Genomic DNA, 23,049 nt, shown 5'->3' with positions numbered 1-23,049 from the left:
GTGGATGCCCCATCCCTGGAAACCTTCAAGGTCAGGTTGGACGGGGCTCTGAGCAACCTGCTCTAGTTGAAGATGTCCCTGCCCACGGCCGGGGGGTTGGACTAGATGACCTTTAGAGGTCCCTTCCAACCCAAACTATTCTATGATTCTGTGACTATTCTATGATTCTATTAATGATAATGATGCTTGACTTCAGTCTCAAGATAAATTTTGAGGAAGTTGGTTACTGGGTTACTGACCTATATCTACTATATCCTCAAAAAACCCCTTTGCTGTCTCCATTCGGGCAAATTCTTCTTTTCAAGAAACAGCTCTTTTAGTAAATTCTCTCTTCTTCTGGTTTTGTTAACTCTTCATATATTTCAGTGTAAATAATTATGGAAGTCCAGATAGATGAAATCTTTTCTCTGTGTGTACTGTGCCTGTTAATTTCCACATCTTTATTCTTTCCGTGTTCTGAACTCTTTTATATTCATTAACATGATCTTAAAACCACACATCACTTCCTTCCTCCTCCTTTTTAAATATGGATATTTTATCTCTTCAGTTATGTAGTGCCACCATCAGTGTGCTACCAGACCTACGTATAGTCTTGTATGTTGGTTCTTCCAGACCTGAAGGAGATTTTTCCAATTGTTGCATCTTTCTTCTTCTCCCACTTCAACTTTGTATTCTCCAAAATCTTCAATTTTCCTTCACCTCAACTATAGTAGCTCCTAATACCATGCCCCTGTTCTAGTTGTTCATCTTGCCTTTTCTTTCAGGATGTTAAACTAGGGAAAAATACTTGCTTATAAATGAGGTACGTGTAATAGTTTGTAGCCTTAGAAAAGCTAAGTATTAGAGAATAATGATAAACCCTTCTCAGACTGGATCACCGTTGGTCTGCAGAAAATTAGCAGGTCACATTGTATAACTGTTTTTTAAATTACTATTTTGAGTGCCGTGACTGATTAAGGTATTGTAGAAGCTGAAAATGAGACATTTCAACATGCTTGCTTGACTTCACAAATGACTTCTGTATGAGACGAATGGCGGAATTACCTGGGGAGAGTCTTTGAGCAGTATTGGTATTGCAGCCACCTGTAAATTTGGAAGATCCAGAGAATCAAAGAGAAAGACATTGTCAGCATGCTTTGGGAAGTACAAAGATATATTACTGAAGTGTGGAGATAAATTGCAACTAAACATGTGAGGACAAAGGAATAGATGAAAGTGGAAATTAGATGAACACTTCATTAATTTATTTCAAATGACCCAATAATGGCCTAAAATGCATTTTAAAATAGTTCAGCTGTTACTTTTCCATGAAAATGACTGTTTTGACTGCTTTAATGTCACTTGGCCTTGGCTGTCAGGGTGGTAGTCTGGGTCTTGTTTGCTAACATTCTGAAATATATTTTGGTAATTTCAAGGATCCTGAAGTGAAGTTTCTATTTTGCTTTTGTCTATCCATTCTAGAAATACTTTCCTGATTTTGTATCACCATGAGCACAGGCATGGTGACACTGGCCATGCTATAATAATTTGGCTGTAGTAGTATTTGATACCATTTTTTCTATTGGGGGGGGGGGGGTGGGGGGGGGAAATCTTTCTTGAGTTTTAACTTTAAATCTTTTTTGGGTTTTAACTGTAATATGTAAGATCACTTTTCACCATAAAGGGATTGTTTTTGCTGTGGGAGTATCTGAAATGCAAAACATTTATGACTAAATTTGGCTATCTAGCACTTCTTCTATTGTTTAAGAAGCTATGCAAATTTGAAGTAACTTGTCATAAGTCGGACACACTTGATTTCTCACTTCATTTTTAACAGGGCAATCGTATAGAGAATAAATAACTGGATTAACAATTTATAACCACTTCATGATCTTATTTTTCTTCTTAACCTTACCACTTGCTAGAGAAGATGACAATTTTAAAATTAAAAAAAAAGAAAAAGCTGCTGACTTCCTAAAAAAAGTGAGAGGATGTTGTCTTTTTTACAAGCTGAGTGAACCAGTTTTTGTTGTTGTTCTGTCGTCTTGTTTTATTTGACTTCAGATACCAGTGAAGATAATTCTTTTGCTCTGCTGTACTTTGTTACACTGGGAGAAAGTCTTAGATTCTTAAGCTTTTTTTAGCCATCTGTGGGTGCTTGCATGTCACTGTAAGTGTAAATATAAGAAATGTTACAAGAAGTATTTACATGGGATTAAGTTACAGTTGTTTCATATTCTTCAAGGAATGGGAAAGGAGAATGTGTGTGGATTTTCTTGGGGTGTTTGTTTGTTTGTTTGTTTTCTTCCCCTCTGACTTTTGAAGCCACCGCCATTAGTTTTCTTGGCTAAATTTGCTTTTCGTCCTTTTTAAGGAAAAGCTGATGGAAAAGTTCCGTATACAGGCTTTCATGCAAGGAACAGATGGGGCTTGGATTTCTTCTTGGATTCATCTGGTTTTTTTCCAAGTCTGCATGTTCTCACTTTTTTTTTTCTTTTTAATACAGAATGGTCAACTTCTTTTTGGAATAAAAGTATTGCTTGAAGAAAACAACTTACCTGTTTCAGTTCCATGTCCTGAAGTAAATTTAAACTTCAAACCTGGTGATTTATATACAACGTAATTTGAAATCGTACTTAGAGTAGGGAAACCTATGGGGGGCAGGGGATAGATGGATGACCCTGTATCCAAAACCAAAAATGCATTTTTTTCTTATGTTGTTTTTCATTGTTTTTCAGAGTTTTGGTGAAGGTGTACTGCACTCTATGAAGTCACTGCTACACAGCAGAAAAGAGTTATGCAATATATCAGCAGAGGAATGTCTAAATCGGGAAGAACAAGATAATTTTATTGAGGTTTGGCATAACCTGACCATTTATATATATATTTTGTGGCTATGGTAGCAAACGATTTAGCTTGAAGCAGTACGGGAAGTTGCAGGATAGTAAATGTGAACAATGCTGCAAGTTACTGGCCATAAAATCTGTACCCCCTATTGCCATTCTTGAATTCAGTCACTATAGTCTTGAAAAGACTTGAAAAGATGGCATTTCTCTGCTTTGTAGGATTTGTGAAACTCAAAAACCAAAACGTGTTGATAGATGATTTTGTAAGAATTGTATAACTGGGTGTACTGCATTTGTGAGCACTCCTGTGATCGAGGTTGTATGGCTAGTATCCTAACAAAGTAGCAGAACATTTTGATCCAGGCCTGAAGATAAAAGTTAAAGTAATTGTTCTTGTTTGCCCTGTGCTCAGCGCTAGAAGCTGAAGCCTCAACACTGCAGATCTAGACTTCTTTTACACTAATACAGATGGGCCAAAAGCTGGACAAGGTCTGGAGAGAAGTAGACCTGGACAGAATGCAGGACTGTCTAGGTAAATTTCAAGCTGTGAGGAGGAATGACTAGAGCTGTTTGAGTTACAAGACTGACAGCAGCTTCTCCAAAGGGAAAAGAAAAAAGTAAGAAGCAATGTGTACCATGTATCTTGTATTAAGTGATTTAGAAGACTACTAAGTAGTAGTTGACAGGCTTGACAAGGAGCTTAGAGAAGGAGAGGGTGACCTGAACAGGCCAGGCAGAGGAGCTGAGATAGGGGAAAATGAAGCAAAAAAGACTCAGGAAGTGGTTAGAGAAGACTGATAATTGGATAAGGAGTAACAGGAGGAAGGGAAGAGGCAGACTGTGTGATCAACAGAGATGAGTTAGGATTGCCTGGATAACACCAGGGTTTTTGGGACTGGCTGGATGGTGAGGTTGTGACTGTATGAAACGTTTGGGGAGCAGGCAAGAAGCTGAATTTGTGAAAGATGAAGAGCTGTGACAGATTAGAGGTAAGGAAGAAGAGTTAAGCAGTGGAGGAGTGGGCAAAGGTTTGTCTCTGTCTGTTCAGACAGGCCATGCTTTATAATCTATGAAACCCCTCAAACGTTGCCCCTCCCCCTGCCCTTTTTTTTTTCCCCTTGTAGCAAATACCTGGCAAGTAGCTGGCAACATGTTTTATATGCCTGTAATGATGGTCCCTATGGAGAAAGATAGCTGACTATATTTAGTTACCTTATTAGCTCAAGCAATTAAGAGCGCTCTGGTTGAAATGTAAGAGGGTCAATATCCTACCACAGAACAGGTATTTTTTTCTTATGAAAATATAGGGAAAGACACCTATCGGCAGAATAACGTTAAAAGAACACTATTAGGTCTGCACAGATAATTACTCAGACTTACAAAAACCAGAATTTAGGTTTCCTGTACCATTTGAATTCATTTCCTTTGTACCCATGAATTATGATAACCTTCAAATACAGTGTCTCATACACTATTTTTAGTTTAAAGAAAAGGCTTGTGTTACCGACTGTTGGCCTTTCTATTTCCCTGGCCTACTCCCCAAGAACTTTTGAACTGGTGTACTGATTGCAGACATGTTTGATGTCTTAAAAGGTGATTATTTTTCTGTGAAAACTGGATTTTGGGCACAATAAAGAAATCCAAATGAGTGTTATAATTGAGGCAAAAATAAGCAGACTTGGGAGTGGTGTGGTCTCTTTGACAGCAGTCTGCTGGCCCATCAGTGTACATATGGACTGGTTGGCCTTCATCTGTGTGAAGCTGTAACTCCTGCATACTGCCCTATCTTGCACAATGAATTATCCTGTGGGAGAAGGAAAGGGTTGGAATCATTATCCTGAGGAAGAGGAAAGGGCATGTAAAAAGACAAAAGAGCATACACCCATAAAAAAAAACCCCACCAAAAACCAGCAACAGACAAAAGAGCATACACCCATAAAAAAAAAAAACCACCAAAAACCAGCAACGAACCCTAAAGCCTCCCAAAATGTTCTTCAGAGAGGTTTTTTTCCAAGTCCTTTAAATTGTTTGCTATTTTGCCTCTTCTGTGGAGGAATTCAGTTCATATTGTAGGTACTGTACAGATAAAAAGATGTAGAAGTTGAAAGGTGTCTCAGAGATTCTGTGTATGCACAAGCAAGTAGCTGAACCAGTTAATAAGAAGTGATTATAAACATAGTGATGTTCTTTGCTGGTTTTAAACTTGAGAAGCAAGTGACTACCTTACAGTAACAGGGAGTAGCTGCTACAAATTTAGTATGAGCTGTGACTCGAATACATAAAGTTCAGTCTACTGCATAGTGCTCTGAAATAATTGAATCCAAGCCTTATCAAACAAGTCCAAACATCAGTGGAAGTATTTAATCTTTGTGCTTTATTCCATATCTACAAAATGGAAGCAAATTTTCTTTTCTTAGAACCTTGTTTTGAAAATAAATGCTTTGGGATTTTTTTGGAGCACGCAGATACCCTATTGATTCGTCATTAGGGAAATACTAAATGGGAACTGAGGAAATCTGACATTTGAAACAAGGTTTGAGTAGTGGGATGTAAAATAGATCATGATCTGACACTGAAAAATGAAGGTAAGACAAAGTACTGACTCTCTTTGGTCTGTTCATGTTGAATGATACAAGACACCTGTAGACAGAAGTGAGGGAGAATATGTGATAAAATATCTCCCCTGTCTACAAGCAGCTAACATTTCTGACATATTCCAGGTTCCTGAGCCTGACAAGACCTCTTTTTTTGAGAATGAATATTTTAATTCTTTTACTTTAGGGGTTTATCTACTTGGATATTGCATGCAAACATGTGGCTTAAGTAATCTGTTGTGTTTTGGCCTTAGGCTAATCAATTTACATGGTAAACTGTATAATGTGTTGCCATTACGCTCTCTTCAGATATCCAAATGCATCACAGTTAGCATGGACAGAGTTCAGGCTGGAACTGTTTTATATTGATCCAGCTTGAAGCAAGGACAGATGAGCACTGATCTTTGCAAAATCATGTTTATTTTAACAGATGTAATAAGACTTATATGTGTTGCTCAGTGTATACCAGCCAAAAGGCCACTATAAAAATTTCTATGTAGTGGGTTTTAAATGTTGTATATGCTCTTTAGTTTGATCTGACCTTTCATAAGTCAGATAGCATAGCAGTACTATTCTTTATGTAAGACTATGGGCTGCTGTTTGAGCAAGCTATGGTACCCTAAGGTACGGTTTTCATGGCCATAGAATGAAGCTTTATGGTAAAGCTTGCTGAATTTTTACTCTTAAGTACCTGCAGAAAACGGAAAAGTTCTTTTCTGTACTTCAATATGTTCATGTATTTATTTTACAGATCACATTTATAGGTTTTGCTGAAGAGATGGGTACTGCTTATTTGCAGGTACAGTATATATCTATCTATATTGGAAAATAACCTTCTTCAGCACTGGTGATTTCTTCTCAGTAGTATGTAATTTTTTAGATGGAGGAATTTTGGTATTCGAGAAAAATACGTGTACGTTGAACATTTAAAAACCTAAGTTTTAATTATCATTGAAACGTTAGAAAATAATTATTTTAATATGGACATCAGGGGTTTTTTGGGGGTGGGTGGGGTGTTTTGTTTTTTTGTTAAAAACCTGTGTGTATCAGTATTTTGGTTTGTAACCTTCTTAGTAGAGTTGTACTTATTAATAGGGTGCAATTGTCATCTGCAAAGCTAAAACTTTACTGAATTGACTGCTAGCTGTGAATTGCTGGTGGGGGACCAGGAGTCAGTATTATGGATATGCCTTAAGATATTATTCTGGAGAGCTAGATGAGGAAACATTATTTTAAAAGGGGAAGTGTAGCAAACCAGTGGGTTGTGCCATGCCATTTTAAGAAGTTAAGGATTTAATTTTCCCGTGCAATTTACACATCAGTATAACCCATAACATACATGTTTACACTGCAACTCCACACTTCTACTCTGTCTAGATCTTGGTAGACAGAGATTGCTGTAATAGTTTTCTGATGTTTAAAAATGAAAACCAGAAACTCTCAATACATTTGTGTTCAAAGTTGTATCAATGTTGCTAATTAATCAAATGATAATAGTGCTAGACATTGTTTCAAGTATGGGTAAGAACTATTTGATTGTCTAGAGTTAGATGAAATTTAGAGAAAATTGGGCTGAATAGGCTTATGGAGACTTGCTTTGTACCATATGGATCAGTAGGGTTTAGATTGTTTAAAAAAAAAAACATAAATCTTTCATAGGCCTTTTCTATATTAGGTAAATCTAAAAGTTATCCAAGATCATGCTTAAAGAAGTGCCTTGTCCCTGTTTTTGTAATAGTGGGCTAAAACACCATTCCAATAAAGCACACTTAAGAGCATTTAGAGATCCGTTGAGATCCATTATTAGCTGCATTCAGTCTTCTCTTTGTAGTTGCCTACCTTGTAGGATGTGCAGCTGTTTTTCAGTGCTTACCAGATTCTCCTTTGTGACTTTTAAGCCTCTTCTGGCCCCTGAGAAATGGTGGAATTTCTTCTTTTGGTAGAACAGTGAGCTGGAGATGAGTGTGGACTGAATTAAAGCTTGTTTACATGAGCTTTGCACCACAGTTTGAGAGAATAAGTGGGGCAAGAAATAGGGGAGAAAAGAGAAGCTTTACCAAATTTCACAGCTGTTACTATTTAGGGAAGATATGAGATCAAAACCATCATCATTTACATGGGTTTTTTTCACTTTGTATTCTCAATGTGTTTGTATATTTAAATCAGGAGTTGGCAGCTGTTTCTGCAGAGCTCCCAGATGTTCTGAAATCGCTCCAATTGTGCAAACTAAAAGAAAACGAGGTTATATTTCTAAAAGATGTAAAGAAAACCTTGGCAAAACCTTATGTCATGAAACATCAGGTAAACATTTTGTATCTTCTTGCATGCCTTAATTACAGAAGCATTTTATTTGGCCTCATAAAGAGTTTAGTCATACCACGCCTTGTCTTGCTTGTGTTTTTGGGCCGTCTTAGCCACAGTGGTATTAATGCTGTTACATTTCTCCGGTTTCTTTAAAATGAATGTTAGAAAATCTCAAAATAAACTTGGTGCTTTCATGTGCTGTGTTATTAACAGAAAATATTTAACAATGATTTAATTATGGTGCTGATCCCATGCTTCTGCTAGACTATAGTCCCTTTCACTGCCAGTTTGGAAAGAAGATGAAACTTGTCAAGTTACCTATCTCTGCTCTGCTCAGATAGAGCTTTCATCCTTGGCAGACTTTTCTTCTTGAAACAGAGGTGCCAAAAATTATGAGAAAGTCAGGCATTCATAAAACTCAGTGGGCTCTTTTCTTATTAAAAAAATATTTACAATTATAAATGATGTTAATTATATAATTTCTGTTATTTTTATTTCCAATATTATTTCCAACATTATTCTTATGTTTTTAATTGTATTATTTCCAATTATAAATGTTGTTAAAGCAAACTTCTTAAAGCCATATTGACTAATCATGCACGTTAAATTTAATTATGTTGCATATAAGGTAAAAAATACCTTGAAGAAACAAATATCCTATAAACTGAAGTACTATTCAGCATAAACGTACTTTGAAATACTGCCTTCCTCTACAGATTTTTAACATGTATTCTTTAATAGATTCTTGAGTACATATTATGAGGGTTGTATTATACAACGTTTTGTTTGTTTTATTGTAATGATTTATTCAGAATGCAGAAGTTATGAAAATGAGTAAGTGATTTTAACTATCTCTTTACACAAACTGTTCCATTAATTTTCTTATCTTTAAAATATTTGTAAATTGTTTACTGCTCATAAAAATGCATTGAAGGAATCCCTTGTTACTCCTGACAGTTGAAATCATTTCAAGGTTGTTATGTTTGTTTTCTTGTTGCTCTCTTATTCAAGAATCAACTTCCTGAAGTGTTTTGTGTGATGAGACTGTCTCCTTCATTCCCAAGGATCAAAGTTGATTATATATTTACCTTGCTGAGCAAGTATACCACAGGCATAAGATATGCAGTGGAAATAAACTCATTGCAAAAACATCAAATAGAGACATCCCATGGAGAAGATGATGACACTAATCAGTCAGTTTCTTCAATCGAGGATGATTTCGTCACTGCTTTTGAACACTTAGATGAAGATGAGCCTTCAAAGATACAAAGTGCTGGTAAGTTCTTGCATGCTGTTGACTTGTAGAAATTGTAATTTGAAATTCAGGCTGTTGGGATTTAATGGGAAAGTAACTATAAGTAAATAGTAATTTTTTTACATTAATCATGTTTTGTAAAGGGGTATTATGCAATTGAAAATTAAATTTTTTTGCTGTTGTTTTCACAACAGTTTATCAACTCATAAACCAAAGATTCTAAACTCAGTGTCAGATGCAGATCAAATAGAATCTTGTTCTACTTTGTGTGCTAAAAATACATTAATTTGTCAGTGATTAGATTAGTATAATGAGATTTGAAAAAAATGAAAGATTGCTTTAATCATGAAAGATCAGCTAGCATTTTGCAACAATAACAAGTCCAGCAATTGCCATCAAAATCTGTCCCCAGTTTTCTGTAGTTCTGTGAAAATTCTTGGTTTTGAAGCAATCTTTTTTTCCCTCTTTTTTGTCCCCAGGTGCATGCAGCTTTAGTTCTCGAAACCATCGAGATGCTGCTTCACAGACCATCCCTGCTCAATGTTTAGAAGCTGTTGACTCAAAGGTCCTTGTGGGTTCTGCATGTCGAAAGTCATCTGCCAGATCTTCTACTTTGATTGATATTTTGGGACTTAAGGAACTGTCCTCAGTAAAAAATTCAGTTACAACCTCAATTTCTGATCCTTGGATACAAAGGAGTTTCTATAAGCCATATAATCCTTCTGATCAAGGTGTTAATTTTTTATGTAAAACATTGTTTTCCTCCTCTCCAGCTGAATCCTCTGAGTCAGATTGCTCCAGCCCAAGCCCCATTATCTTCTTAGATGAAGAAGGGTATCAAAAAAGCTTGAAGGCAAAACTTCAGCTGCCAAAAATTCCAGTAGTGAAAGATGGTATAGAGGATTCAGACTCGGAAGTAAGTGAATTTTTTGATAGTTTTGATCAGTTCGATGAGCTGGAACAAGCCTTGGAAAACTCTTGTAAAGTTATTAGGGATCCCATCCTAGGGCATGCCTCCCAGAAAAGGAGGACTGCACATGAACAATTGTCTTCTGCAAGCATTACAATGAATCCTCAGAAATTCAAGTTTGATCGTCCCACTCTCCCAGCCAATGTAAAGAAACCAACTCCTCGTAAACCAGAATCACCATATAGCAGCGTATTTGATGTCCCGGATTCCCCTCGCCCAGTTAAAACATCAGGGGAAGAGAATGGAGGCTTGTTCAGCCCTATTAGATCATCAGCTTTCAGTCCACTAGGGAGCTGTGGTTCTTCTGAATGCTTATGTCGAATTAATCTTGGTGGAGATGGGACAGGTCAAAATCACCATGATGCAGTTTATAATAGCTATTCAGCATACGCTGATAGTGTTTCATTTGAAATACTGGGTTCTGTTTTTCATTCTGAGTCCTCATCAGACCAAGTATGTACAGGAAATGGTTTGAAACACAAAGGGATTGCTTTGAAAGAGAAAAAAGGTCAAGCTGCAGATCTCAAAATGAAAACTGGTAAGGAGCCAGATAAACAAGCAAAATCTAAACATAAGTCATTAATGATTAGAGATAGCATTCAAAAATTTGCAACTGAATTAGTTGAAAAAAGCTTTGGCAGTGCATTTAAAGACCTGCAAAAAGGCGTTTCTTCATGCACCAATGCACTTTGTCATTTGGCTGCTAGGTTAACTTCTTCGGTCTTTCAAATGGCTTTTTATGAGATTGGGAGATGTAGAGCAATCTCCCTGAAGGAGCGTGCAATTAATGGGATAGCAAACTTTTTGGTGAGCGAAGCTATAACTGGTGCTTTGAAAGAACTGCGGCATGTAAAGAAGCAGATATTTACCAACACCGTTGCACGGTTTGCGGCAGACCTTGCTGAAGAACTTGTGTTTGAAGGAATCATGGAAGTATGCCAGTTTTCATATCCATCGACACCTATAGCTGCACAGCCTTCATCATTTGATTATGAAGACAAAGTGGTAAGATCCTATGCCAGAGATTTGTCTGAATCTGTCATTCAGGAGGCTTTTATTGAACTATCTCAGGTTGATGTGACCTTCACAACGCAAGCAGCCATCAGTGTTTCCATGGACAACATTAAATATGTGAGCGCGGAAAGTATGTTAGAGTCAACACAGACTTCCACAGTTTTTCCTAATTTTAATGATAGGGTAGCACTGAAGCCAATCCAAGATTCCAAGAAGGAATATACAGTACAGCAAGCTCTATTTTGCACCTCTGGTGTTGTAAGTTCAATACCTGTGCCCTTAGCTGGAAGAGCTCTTTGTCAACATCAGGTTTCCTCTGATGCTTATAAAGCAAAAGCATCCACTGCTCCGAATTCTGATGACAATATGAAAATATACAAAATCTCTACTCATCCATTTTTCACAAGCAGAAAGAGAGAGGAGGAAGTCGCTTCTTTCAGAAATATATACCTAACTTCAGATCACAGTCAAAGTACTGAAAATACTCCATCACTCTTTCATAACCAAAATGATACCAAACAAACAAATAACAGATCTGGAATGAACAATAATTCAGAATTAACAAGTGGGTCAAAAGGCATTAATACTTTCTCTGGAACTATGGTAGATATGATAGTAAATGAAGCTTATGAAGCCATAACCTCATCTAGAGTAACAAAAGCAGTAGAAGAATATAAAGATTTTTTAACAAGAAAAATAATAGATAAAAAACCTTATGTGCAATGTATTGGTGAAGATTTCCCCAAGAATGCGTTTGCAGATCACTTGGCCACGTATGTTATAAAACAATCTGTGGATGAAAGTAAAACTCTGTTATGCAACACTAGTGAGAATTTAGCATGTAATGTGAGCTCACAGACTTACACAGATATCAGCAGAAAAGAACAATGTGTGATAAAGAAGCAAGAGGCTGAGAAACAAAGTAATATTTCTATAATTGTAGAACAACAACAGATGCCTTTGAATAATCCATGTAAATTTCTTCTTACTCCAACTCACTCTGTTCAGTGTTTTTCAGAATCTAAAGATTGTTGGCAGGAACAAAAAGGACACAGGTTTTCTTCAAAATCACCACCGCCTTGTTCCACTGTGACTTTAGCTAGGCATGTTCTAGAGGACTTCACTGACACAGGAAGCTGCTCAATAACATACTTAAACAAGGCCTCAAAAACCCATGATACTCAGAAACCATCATCAGGACCTTTGACTTACAGGCAGGCTGATTGTTTTCTGCATGCAAATAGGTTTTCTTCAGTGATGTTTGGCGGTGAAGATGCTTTGCAGATGGAAGATAAATCAAGTCTCAAAGATGGAAATACCTGCGTAATGCCTGATACACCCCCACCAACTCCTTTAGTCCCATGTCAAGGTAGTTCTGAAAGAAATCTAAGAAAACTATCTAAGAAACTCAAGGGAGAATTAGCAAAGGAATTTGCACCTGCAACACCACCTTCTACACCATACAATCCATCTGTTACTGGTTTGTCTGAAACTGAACATGACTCTTTGGAAAATGAGGAATTTATGCTGAAACTCATGCGGTCGCTTTCTGAAGAAGTGGAAAGTAGTGAAGATGAAGATCATTCTGAAATGCCCATTGAGAAAGAGGAGCGTTCAGAAAAAACAATTCAGTATGCAGATTGCTTAGCTAGCCATATAATTTCAGTAGCGACTGAAATGGCTGCTTCCCATTTAGATGGTAAAACAAATGAAAGAGAAGCTGATAGGCAGGTTCAGTTAGGTATGCAAAACAGAAGATGTGGATATACTGCATTTATAAATATCCCAGAAGAGACGTGCAATTCTTTATGGAATTATGCAGGTGATATGGCAGGAAAAGTCATCAATGAGGCCAAGAAAATAGTGAAATCAAGGCATTGTAAACTGTTGAGGTTGAAGCGGGTTAACTGTCAGGTGGATTGCCTTTATCTCAGAAAAGGCGATAAAGATTATAGTTCAAAAGAACAGTGCGGTCCAGTGCGGGACCAGTGGCCGGGGGAGAGAGATTCATCTGTACTTCCTTTACCACAAGGTTCAGGCATGACAGGTTTGACTTCCAAATACCCAAGCTGTGAAAGTGTGACTGACGAATACGCAGATCATATTATTCGAGTTTTGAAAAGAGAAGGTGGTAATGCTGAACTGTTAATGGATCAGTATGCTAGCAGACTTGCTTACAGGTCTATCAAATCAGGCTTACAGCAAGCTGCTAGAAAAAACAGATTGAGATACAACAGAAAGACATTTCCTGGGCAAAATGCACAGGTAAATGGTAAGCTGGAGCTGATCAAAGCAGTGAATAAAGATGCAGTACAGCAAGTGAAAAGCAGCACTCATTGCTGTGAAGACCGAACGTATGAAAGGAGTATTGGCACGCAGAGAACAGAATGCACAGAGTTGTTACATTTTTCAGAATCCCTTGCTCGCAGTATCACTTGTGATGTCAGGAAGAAATTGAAAATCTCGGGAGCATGTTTGCCAAAGTCTCTAACAGATTCCTGTCTATATAAAAAGACTGAACTTGATGAAGTCACAGGGGATCTTATTAAAACAACATTTTCTAGGACATTTCCTCCTTTCTCCCCAGATCATAAACTGTATCATAGTACAGGCAGTTTAAATGAAAGTGGCTACAGTGAAGGCATAATTCAAGCTATAGAACAATATGCTAGGAAAGTAGCTGATGATACTCTAGAAATGAGTATAGAGTCGGCTGTTCTCCATGTGGCTGAAAACAGGAAAAATGGGGATAGGCTCTCATATACTGAGAAATTGTCTCCTTTTTCTGGAACTGTCTGTAGATGCTTCAGTGCAAAGGAACACCGGTACTGTACAGAAAGTACATCTCATCAGCTACCCACACAAGAATCCTCCATTCCAGTGAGGCATTTGCTTCATTCTGGATTAGGTGGTGCCTGTCAAAAATCAAGAGTGTTTCAGCTTGATATTCCTAAAATTCACGTTGATGTAGAACAGAAGACAGTGTTTTCTGACAAGGGGGCTACTGCGGCTGTAGAGAAAGCAGAAGGAGAGCTGAGTTACATGAGTCTGACAGCTGACAGTGGTATTGGACAAGATGGAGTCAGTTTTGCTGAAAGCCTTACTACTGAAATAATGACATCAGCTATGACTAATATTGGTCAGGCAGTTAACATAAGGTAATATTAATTTTCTCTTCTTTGTTGCATTCTGTACCAGAAAAAGAAGGATTATTAATACAAATATGTGCTCAGGAGGAATTTTTTCTTTTTTTTAGAAATACGCACTTTGTTCTGCATGTTTTCTTTTTATTCCTCTGGTGATATTTACTAGAACTAGAAAAAAAAAAAAGATGTTTTTCCACCCGTGTGAGCTTGAAACCAACATTTCTATGTATATCAGCATGCATATGTTCCAGTAGGTGACTAATAAGTGGAACTTATTATTTCAACTTGAAATGCTGTTATTTTTACCTACAGTAGAGAATAGTAGACCTTATGGGTTTTGTTGATCTGTGAGCCATGATGGAATCCAGGTTTGTTCCCTACCTGTATCTCCTCTTCTGTGCTAAAAAATAAAAGTAATTTATTTTTGCTTTTGTCAGTAGAACCAACATCTGGTACCGGCCAAACTAGCCATTGCTTTATAGTATAAAGGCTGTGTGGTGATAGTGTCCTTATTATTGGAAAAAAACCCACAACCCCTTACTTCAAGAAAAAACAACTTACTAAAACACACTTTAGCTTATAAAATAGTAATACAATAGACAAGGAACTGACTTTCGAATTCTTGTGTATTTAGCAAAGGCTAATACACTGTTTCCTTTAGTAGGCCTATAAATAGGAAATACTTGCCACAGTAACTTTGTGGCAAACAACAACTGTTTCTTAAAACAGACGGTGCAGTGATCAGAGTGACTTGAAATCTCCTTCTTCAGGTCCAAGAGCAATCTTTACCATGTTGGTTTTTCCAATTTATAGTAATACTTACTTTCCTACTTTTTTTGTGTGTGAATTCCTCACACTATCTACAGGTTTCTTTTCCTGGTTTCTAGAGGGGCATCATGATGAATAATAAAATTGATTTTTATATGTTCAGTGGCTAAAGGCCACGATGGGACTGAACTAAATTTTTCAAGGTTTGATATGAAACACATACATACTAGCAGCATAAAAGTGCTGGTAAGATGTATATTGTGGCTCTCCGCACAACAGGGTTGAGTCCTTACTTAGTGTGTGACCAAAAAAAAAGTAATGTGGTGATGTTTTTCTACACCTACAGTATCAAAGATGACACTTTGTTTCTGAATTGCTTCTTAAAAATATTATTTAAAAATTCTAGTTAGAATACGACAGCAATAAAATGCGGCGTTCAAAGAGATACTGATTATATTTGTGACAAGGAGGCGATGTTAGGGTTTTACTACGACAAAATTTATAAATGTTTCTTACATTGTCATCTAATATAAGGTATGTAATGCATATGTTTCTCGCGAAGCTGCCTTGCGTGGTGAAAAGAACTGCTGCTAGTGCTGGTATAACTGTAAATAAAAATGGGGAAAAAATCACCTTTGTGTTCCCCAGGTGGGTTCCAATTCAAGCTACATATTTGTCTGCACAAATCTGTGCTCACTGGTGCAAAGTGTTGCCAGTGATGTGGTTAAGGTTGGCTTTTTAAATAGTGAATGATGTTACTGTGGCTGCTTGCTATGGTGGTAGTAGGATGATTATTTTTCTTGAACTTTCTACCACTTCACCTGTATATAGATAATCCCAGTTTGCCCCTGAAACTTAGTTTATAACTGCATGTTCTCATATTGTAACTTTTTTTATAAGGAGTTCAGACTTCTTTAAAGTTATCAAACTGGATCCTTTCAAGTGTCTTCTAAAGACTACTTTTTATCGAGCATACCTGCTTGATTGTTTTTTGGATAAAAAATTTAAATTTATTTCCTGAGGGAAAAATTCTGTATGATTCATGCATTGCTACACTTTCTTGAAGCAGGAAGACAAATCTTTATCTAGAGACAGACCTTTTTAAATAATGGAATCCTAACATTTTAAACACTAGCGTGTACTTTAGCACTTTGCCTACAGTAGCAAGCCACCTAGCTCGTTGTACTGAAAGCAGGCAGGGGACAATAGCCAAACTGTCCTATGGTGAAGAAGTTCAAAAATGGTAAGTCTTCTGCTTGAAAAGTGTACCTTGATATACAGCCTGTAAGGCTACAGTGCTTTCTATGCTTTATAGCAAATAATCTTCCAAATGAGAGAATTATTTTTGCCGTTACCTTTGTCTTCTAGTGAAAGAATTCCACATAGCAATCCCTGACCTAAGCCTGTTGAAATTTCAAATTCATTTGGTTGCTCCATTTCTTGTGTTGAGAATAGGGTACAAATTAATGGATTCCCCCCCCCCCTTTTTTTTTTCTTGGAATTTAATGTCTTTGAAATGGTGTTAAATTGCTGTAAATGAACTAACACAGATGGGCATGAAATGCAGTGATGTTTTTGTCTTGAATTTTTGTTTAGCTCTGTTGGAAGAGAAGGATTTCACTCTGTTGAATCTATTGTTAGCCAGCAGATGAGTCTTAGTATTGGTGACGATAGCACTGGGAGTTGGTCCAATCTAAGTTTTGAAGATGAACATCCTGATGAGAGCAGCAGTTTTCTTCACCTCAGTGACAGGTAACTATAAGCATGTTAGTATACTTAAACAGTTATCTTGACGTCAAATAACTTGGCATCAAGTGGTTTTCTCCTGGGGGTTGGGGGAGGAGAGACTATTTAGTCTTCAACACACAATGACTTTTTTATTAAAAAGCTCTAATATTATGTTTGTGTTATTGTACAAAATGTTGTTGCCCATGAATGTTCATACTATACAGTCTGTAAAATACGTGGAGTATGCGTTGTGATTGATGTCAGGGAGTCACATCAAGTAAAACTGTACTTAGATAATTTAAGTATTGGCTAAAGATGCAGGTGTTTTAAAAACAACCGCCGTGTATAAAATACAACTTGAAAGTACTGTTTATAAGTTGTGCTATGAAATATTAAAACTTAATAATTGAGAATGTGTTTTATGTAAATTCATCTATTCTTGAAAAGAAGTAATATGAGCTTAATTTGCACAAGGAGCTTTAACAGCTATTTTTCTCTTTTTTGGGACTTGAATTTATAAGCTGTTCTAACTGATATTGGTGGGATATTTATGTACTACTAACGATGAGCTTACAGGTGTGTAACATTGGAACTTACCTGTTCAGGGTAGTAACTTTTTCCACAGAGTTTCTCTCTACGCTTCCCCTGGCTGATTCATAACTAACAAAGATTAGAATGGGAATTTTAAAAATCTGCAATGTCTCTGCCTGTTGCCAGGGAAAATTACACTGAGAGTTGTGGCCCGAGCTTCTATATAAGGAATATATGAGGAATGAGTAAACTTAATTTTTTACGATCGATATACCACTTATATTACTGTAGAAAGTTCAGTGTTTCTGTTGAAGAATAGCAGAAATGGGGGAGAGGTTTTTTTCTTTTTAGTTAGTACTTCCAGCATCACTGAGATTAAAGAAAATATTGGAGATAGGCTTTCTTATGTAATGTACAAATAGGTTATTTAGTACCAAACTGAAACTGCTCACTTAAATGTCTAGAATATTTTTCATGTTTTGCTTAACTAAATATTTTAATCAAACCGCTACTACAATTTATCACTCATGCAACTGAATAATTTTGTAAGGGAATACATTGCCTTAAAGTTATTTTAATAAAACATCATTTGTTGAATGAGTGAAAATGAGTTAGACTTACATGATGAAATTCAGAGTATAAGGAAGAATATTCAGCATATTGGCAGTTCCAAATAGTGAATAAAATATAGGTTAGTTGATGCTGGGAAAAAAAAGGATAAAAAAAATTGCTGGACCTGTAGTGCCCATGTTGTATTTGTTGTTTGTTTTCATTTAAATCTATTTTGGGGATGATAAAGAAAGTAATTTCTATAACTTGCAAGAAAATCTGTGGCTTGTTAGAGGAGGAATGACCTAAATTAGCATTTAACTCAGAGAAGGGGAGGCATAATTTGGATAGTGAGGTGTTGGCAGAAGAAACTGGCATGCGCAAATTGATCAGCTAGTTTAACAAAACTAACTGTGGATTGGTAACAGCACATGGGTTTGTTTGCGTTGCTGAGGTTTAGCAGGTGGAAGTAACAGCATCTGGGGTTATTGCCCTGAGTAAAAAGATATGGGGCGGGGGAGACCTTCTGTAACAAAACAAGATTCAGTAATAACACTGTTTGTGGAACAGTGTTAGCATCTTCTAAGGAAATAAAAAATTGCATGGCAGTGATGAAGATGCATTGCTTTTATCTCCTCTTTTTAACATAAACTGTTTTATTAAACAGGAAAATGCCATTCAGTCATAGAGGGGGCATTCATTATGCAGTTACAACAGTTGAAAGTTTCGGGTTTTGTTCTGGGGTTTTTTTTGTCCTCTTTTTTTTTCTTATGGTCAGGGCCATCTGTTTAAAAAATATTGTGCTGGTTATATGTAAACCATGTCAATTTGAAACATTTAAATGTAGTATCAGGTAGCATTGCTCCCCTGGCAGCTATTTCTTAATGCAAGTGGCTTTCTTGTGTCTAAGAAGCTATCAGCAGCCTTGCTTGTACCATCTTTGAGGTACTAGGTACAAATTAGACCAATTTGTTTGTAGTGCTATAATTAAGTGACATAGTGAACATTAAGCAAGTTTTACTTGGTGGGGGAGGACCTCTTCCTTCCCCCAGTATTTTCCAGGCTGTTTGCAGTGTTCGATGGATACTGGTACTTGAGGCTCCTTTAGCTGACATTTGGAAATTATCTTCATAATAATAACAACAGTAGTTGCAATTTTTTTGAAACACGGGATCACAATCCCCAGAAAGCAACACAACAATACAAGCTACAGTGGTCCAATTCAATTTACCATGCTTTGCTTTACTTAGGAAAAAAAGACATTTTTTGTACTAGCTCTGTTGAAATGGTACATGCCCTCTGCGTCTCAGATCAGTATAAAAATTGTACTTCAATACTTCAGAGAGGATTAAACTATCTGTAAACAAGGGAGCAAGACAACTTGGAAAGAATTATCAAAACATGATCCCTGCAGTTCCATTTGAATGGAAATAGGAATGAAAGTTCTTTAGCGGACTTGGTAAAGTTAGTTCTGCAGGGGAGTGCTTGTATACTCTGCTTTGCGTGCCTAACGTTAGCGACTTGAATTTAGAAATAAAAGTCTTAAGCTTTCTCTATAGTTAATGTATAGGCATAGGCATAGACACAGGCTTTTCCAGGGGATGAATCAGAGCATCCAGGTTAGGTTATAATTCAGAGCAGAAGCCTCTTGCCTTTGCCTGTATGTACATAGTGCAAAATCTCAAAGCAGATGATCTGAGTTACAGTTCCCATATATACAGTATGTATATAAATTTGAAAGCTTTTCTTGTAATTATTCTGCTGGCTCATGTTGAAGAGCTGCATGAAACGTCATAGAAGCATTATAATGCCTTTGTCTGTTTATTGCTTGTTCTGCGGTTGCAGGACTATTTTCAAGGCTGTTAATTTGGCATCTTACTACAAAATAAAGGTCACATTACAAAAAAGTCTCATACGTTGCTATGCATTGTAATCATATGGTTAAATATATGATTATTTCAGACCAAGTTTGGTCTCTGTGAAATATATTAATCTCTTACCTAATCAGAATAGTAGTATGCATGAGGTCATTCTGTTAGGTTGCATTTACTTTTTCTTTTAGTCTGAGAACTGGGGCAGCTTTTACTTCTACTTATGTTATGCATCTATAACTTTCAGTGAAAGAGGCTGTTTGAGTGCAAAATATCGGTATCAATGGGCTATGTTAAATCTTTTCTATACATGTAATTCAAACCAAATTTAATACTTCATATATACTGTGATAGTCTCACACAGTAGCTTGAGAAATGTTCTTAAGACCAGGTTTGCATTTTCTGTGCAAATCAAGTTGGTTTCTTTGGAAGCTTCTGCTCTTTAATTTTCTTTTTTCTTTTTTGCATAATGAGAGAACTGTTTGATTGTTCTTTGTGCATGTAATCTAAATAAGCAACAACGTTCTGAATGAAGCACCTGCAACTTTTTAATTTTATCTTTTTTTCCTGTTAGGATGTGTTCATATTGCAGGCTTGCTAACATGCTGTTACTGTTTTGAAATTAGGATCCAAGCAGGCATATTGGAAAGCAAAGGACACTGATAGGTGATGCTGTTACTGGCAGACTCTTGAAAGAGATTAATGTCTGTCTCTTGAAATGTTTCTTTCCACCATTTGTGGTTTTAAATGTTACTATTTGCCTTGAGTGGAATGAGTGGAAAAGAAGAGCTTTTAACAGTCACACAAAACTTAGGTGAAGAAAGCATCTTCTTGCAGCAGTTGTTCTCTGGAGTTGTTTCATGGCTTGTCATACCATCTATAGTAGACAATCTAGCTTTCTCAAAGAATGCTGGTTGTCTTGAAATCCTATTCTTGGAAGGCTTCCAGATGTGCTCTGGGGGAGGTATGAAGTTGGGGAACAGAGATTTAATCTCATGGGTAGCTCAATCTTGTACATAAGCACAGGCTTAACAAACTCTGCTCATTGTAATGCCTAAAGTGTACCAGTGTAAGGACATGCTCAATGTTTTCAGTTCTTCACATTGGTTTGAATGTAGTCATGGAATAAGTGCAGTGTATTTATGAACTGTAAGTGAAGTAATCTTTTTAGTATTTTTTTCACTGATCTATAAACCCCCCTATTTTCAAAAGATCAGCATGTAGAAAAATATTCAGAAGTTAAAAAAAAAAAAATTATTTACTCTAAGAATTCCTTCTCATCAGGCTGTTGGAGATCGTTACTGGATTTTTGGAATGAGACAGAAGGATTTTATTTGTGCAGTTGTCTTCACAATGTATAATTCTATGAACTCTTAGCTAGTCCTTAAGCAAATACTATAGTTGTAATCCATATTCCTATGAGTAATCATATTGAAATTGTTGAGCTTGTAAAAACAACGAGCAGTGTGCTTAGACCTGAGGGCAGAATTACTGTTAGCACTGGTCTGGAAAATTAATGAGTACAAATTAATACTTTCAGCTGTGTACTGAAACTTACCAGTTTTGCATTATTGTGCATATTGCTGCTCTGAATAGCACTGACAGTCATGTTTGTAGTCTGTTCTAGCAAACCTGTTTAGGAGGTTTCAGTGCTCTTGCATTAAATGTCTTGACAAACCAGCTCTAAGGAAAATGAAGGTTCTAGTTTGAGCTATTGTTCTTTTCTAGTTCAGCTGTGTTCTCTTCTTCTCCTGGCAGTAATGGTAACAGCAGTAGCTGGAGCAGTCTTGGTTTAGAAGGGGATATGTATGAGGAGAATTTATCCTTTCCAACATCAGACAGGTTGGTTGAGTTGAGAAATATAAACCAGATGGGTTCCTCATAATTAATGCATGAAATCATCATTTTGGAAAATAAAATACAGTGCATTTTTTTTATGCTGATACATTATTCACACTCTTCTCAGTTAATCACAATATGATTTTTTCATTAATTAATCCATACTGAATGGTTAAATTTTCCTGTGCTAAACTGATGAATGTGTTCTGCTTGCAAAATGAAAGGTCCCTTTTATGCATGTCCTTGCTTGCAATTTTCCAAGTCTTTAGATTTACTTTTTCATGCAAACTAGAGCTTGCTTCCTACAGGATTTCTGTTTTTTCCTTTAGTTTGTGGAAACTTTCAAAATTGCTTGGTAATTGATTTTTGTAGAACACTTCTGGCTTAACAGCTTTGAATAACCTGTAGCTGTTTATACCTGTGACATAAGATGGCTCAACCTTTTCACATATGAAGCAAAACTAAGCTGTCCTCCTTAATTAAAATCAATAAGTTTTCTTCTTATTTTAAAATATTTTCATATTTCAGTCCTTCTTTTTAACACCCTTCTTGTTTCTCTCTTCTCCCTTCTTTCCCTAAGAGCAAATCTTGTGAAGTTCATGATAAATCTGTTTACAACATGAAATGGTGTGAGAAGCAAAGCTTCTTTTCATGATCACTTCTTAATTCTTTTGTGATCTTCCTGTCCTTTAACCTTTATTACAGTCTTAGGATTGACTACATTTATTGTGCACGTATTGGATTGTATATTTTAATTTTATTTTTAAAATACAGTGATGGAACAGAAGATAAAGATGAGGACTCCAAGGATGCTGTAGAAGGTAATGTCAATTCCAGCATATACTACTGTTCTTGACCTGTGCACTCTACATGAACTGTTTTTGTTAATTCTTTACTTCTGTAGTCTGCAAAACAAGGTGACAACCCTATTATCCCTGTTCATCATAATGCATGTCAGTCAAGTGTCAGAATATATTCTTAGATTAATACCCTACATACACCTCTTAATGCACTGAAGTTTACAGCCTTTGGGAAATGCTGGTCTCTGATGCTCACACATGTACTTAACGTAAGGTAATGAACTCTGATCAGCTTGTTGAAAGCATAAATTTATATGCATAGAATAACTTCTTTGTAAAATATTTGATAAGGAGCCATGGCAATGCATCTGCATGGCTATGTTCGAGATACTGAAGAAGTTCTTCGAACAGGCCATATTAACCTTGGAGAAACAATGAAAAAGCTTGGATTCGATACATCTGCTATAATCTCTTTCTTAGTGAAATATAAAATAGGGTCTATCCAGAATCTTGTTACAGCTTTCTAGTTTGTAGATGATCTCTGCACTGGTTCCAGTTGGATTGAAGTTGTTAACTCAAATGAGAACCGCCTGAATACACAGTGTAGGAGGCTGATTTAAAGATGAGCTGACATTAGAGCAAGTTGTAACAGAGCTTTTCTTTGTGTTGGGTGTATTCTGAAGATGAAATAAGCATTTCAAGAAACTGCACTTACAGAGGATATTCAGCCATGTTGCACATCTTCAAATAGTCTTGATGTAAGCAGAAAGATGTGTGGTTATTTTTTTTTTCTTTTTTTTAACTCCTGGAAAAATGTATGGAAATGAACCACGTCTTTTTTTTTTTTTTTTTTTT

The 23,049-nt window shown here is 36.5% G+C and overlaps 1 protein-coding gene across 1 annotated transcript in view; it reads left to right on the top strand.

Annotated features, from left to right (window-relative positions):
* AKAP11 (A-kinase anchoring protein 11) overlaps positions 1-23,049 on the top strand; it is a 55,020-nt gene that overhangs the window by 20,976 nt on the left and 10,995 nt on the right. Inside the window, exons 3-10 of the mRNA XM_009275638.2 lie at positions 2,718-2,834; positions 6,171-6,218; positions 7,586-7,720; positions 8,735-8,999; positions 9,458-14,120; positions 16,473-16,628; positions 21,314-21,397; positions 22,169-22,215. Of these exons, the coding sequence (XP_009273913.1) occupies positions 2,718-2,834; positions 6,171-6,218; positions 7,586-7,720; positions 8,735-8,999; positions 9,458-14,120; positions 16,473-16,628; positions 21,314-21,397; positions 22,169-22,215 (5,515 nt within the window). The remainder of the gene's footprint in view (positions 1-2,717; positions 2,835-6,170; positions 6,219-7,585; positions 7,721-8,734; positions 9,000-9,457; positions 14,121-16,472; positions 16,629-21,313; positions 21,398-22,168; positions 22,216-23,049) is intronic.

Source organism: Aptenodytes forsteri, unplaced genomic scaffold, assembly GCF_000699145.1.
Source record: "Aptenodytes forsteri isolate BGI_AS27 unplaced genomic scaffold, ASM69914v1 Scaffold172, whole genome shotgun sequence".
NCBI lineage: Eukaryota > Metazoa > Chordata > Aves > Sphenisciformes > Spheniscidae > Aptenodytes > Aptenodytes forsteri.
This window is presented reverse-complemented; position numbering and strand designations above follow the sequence as displayed.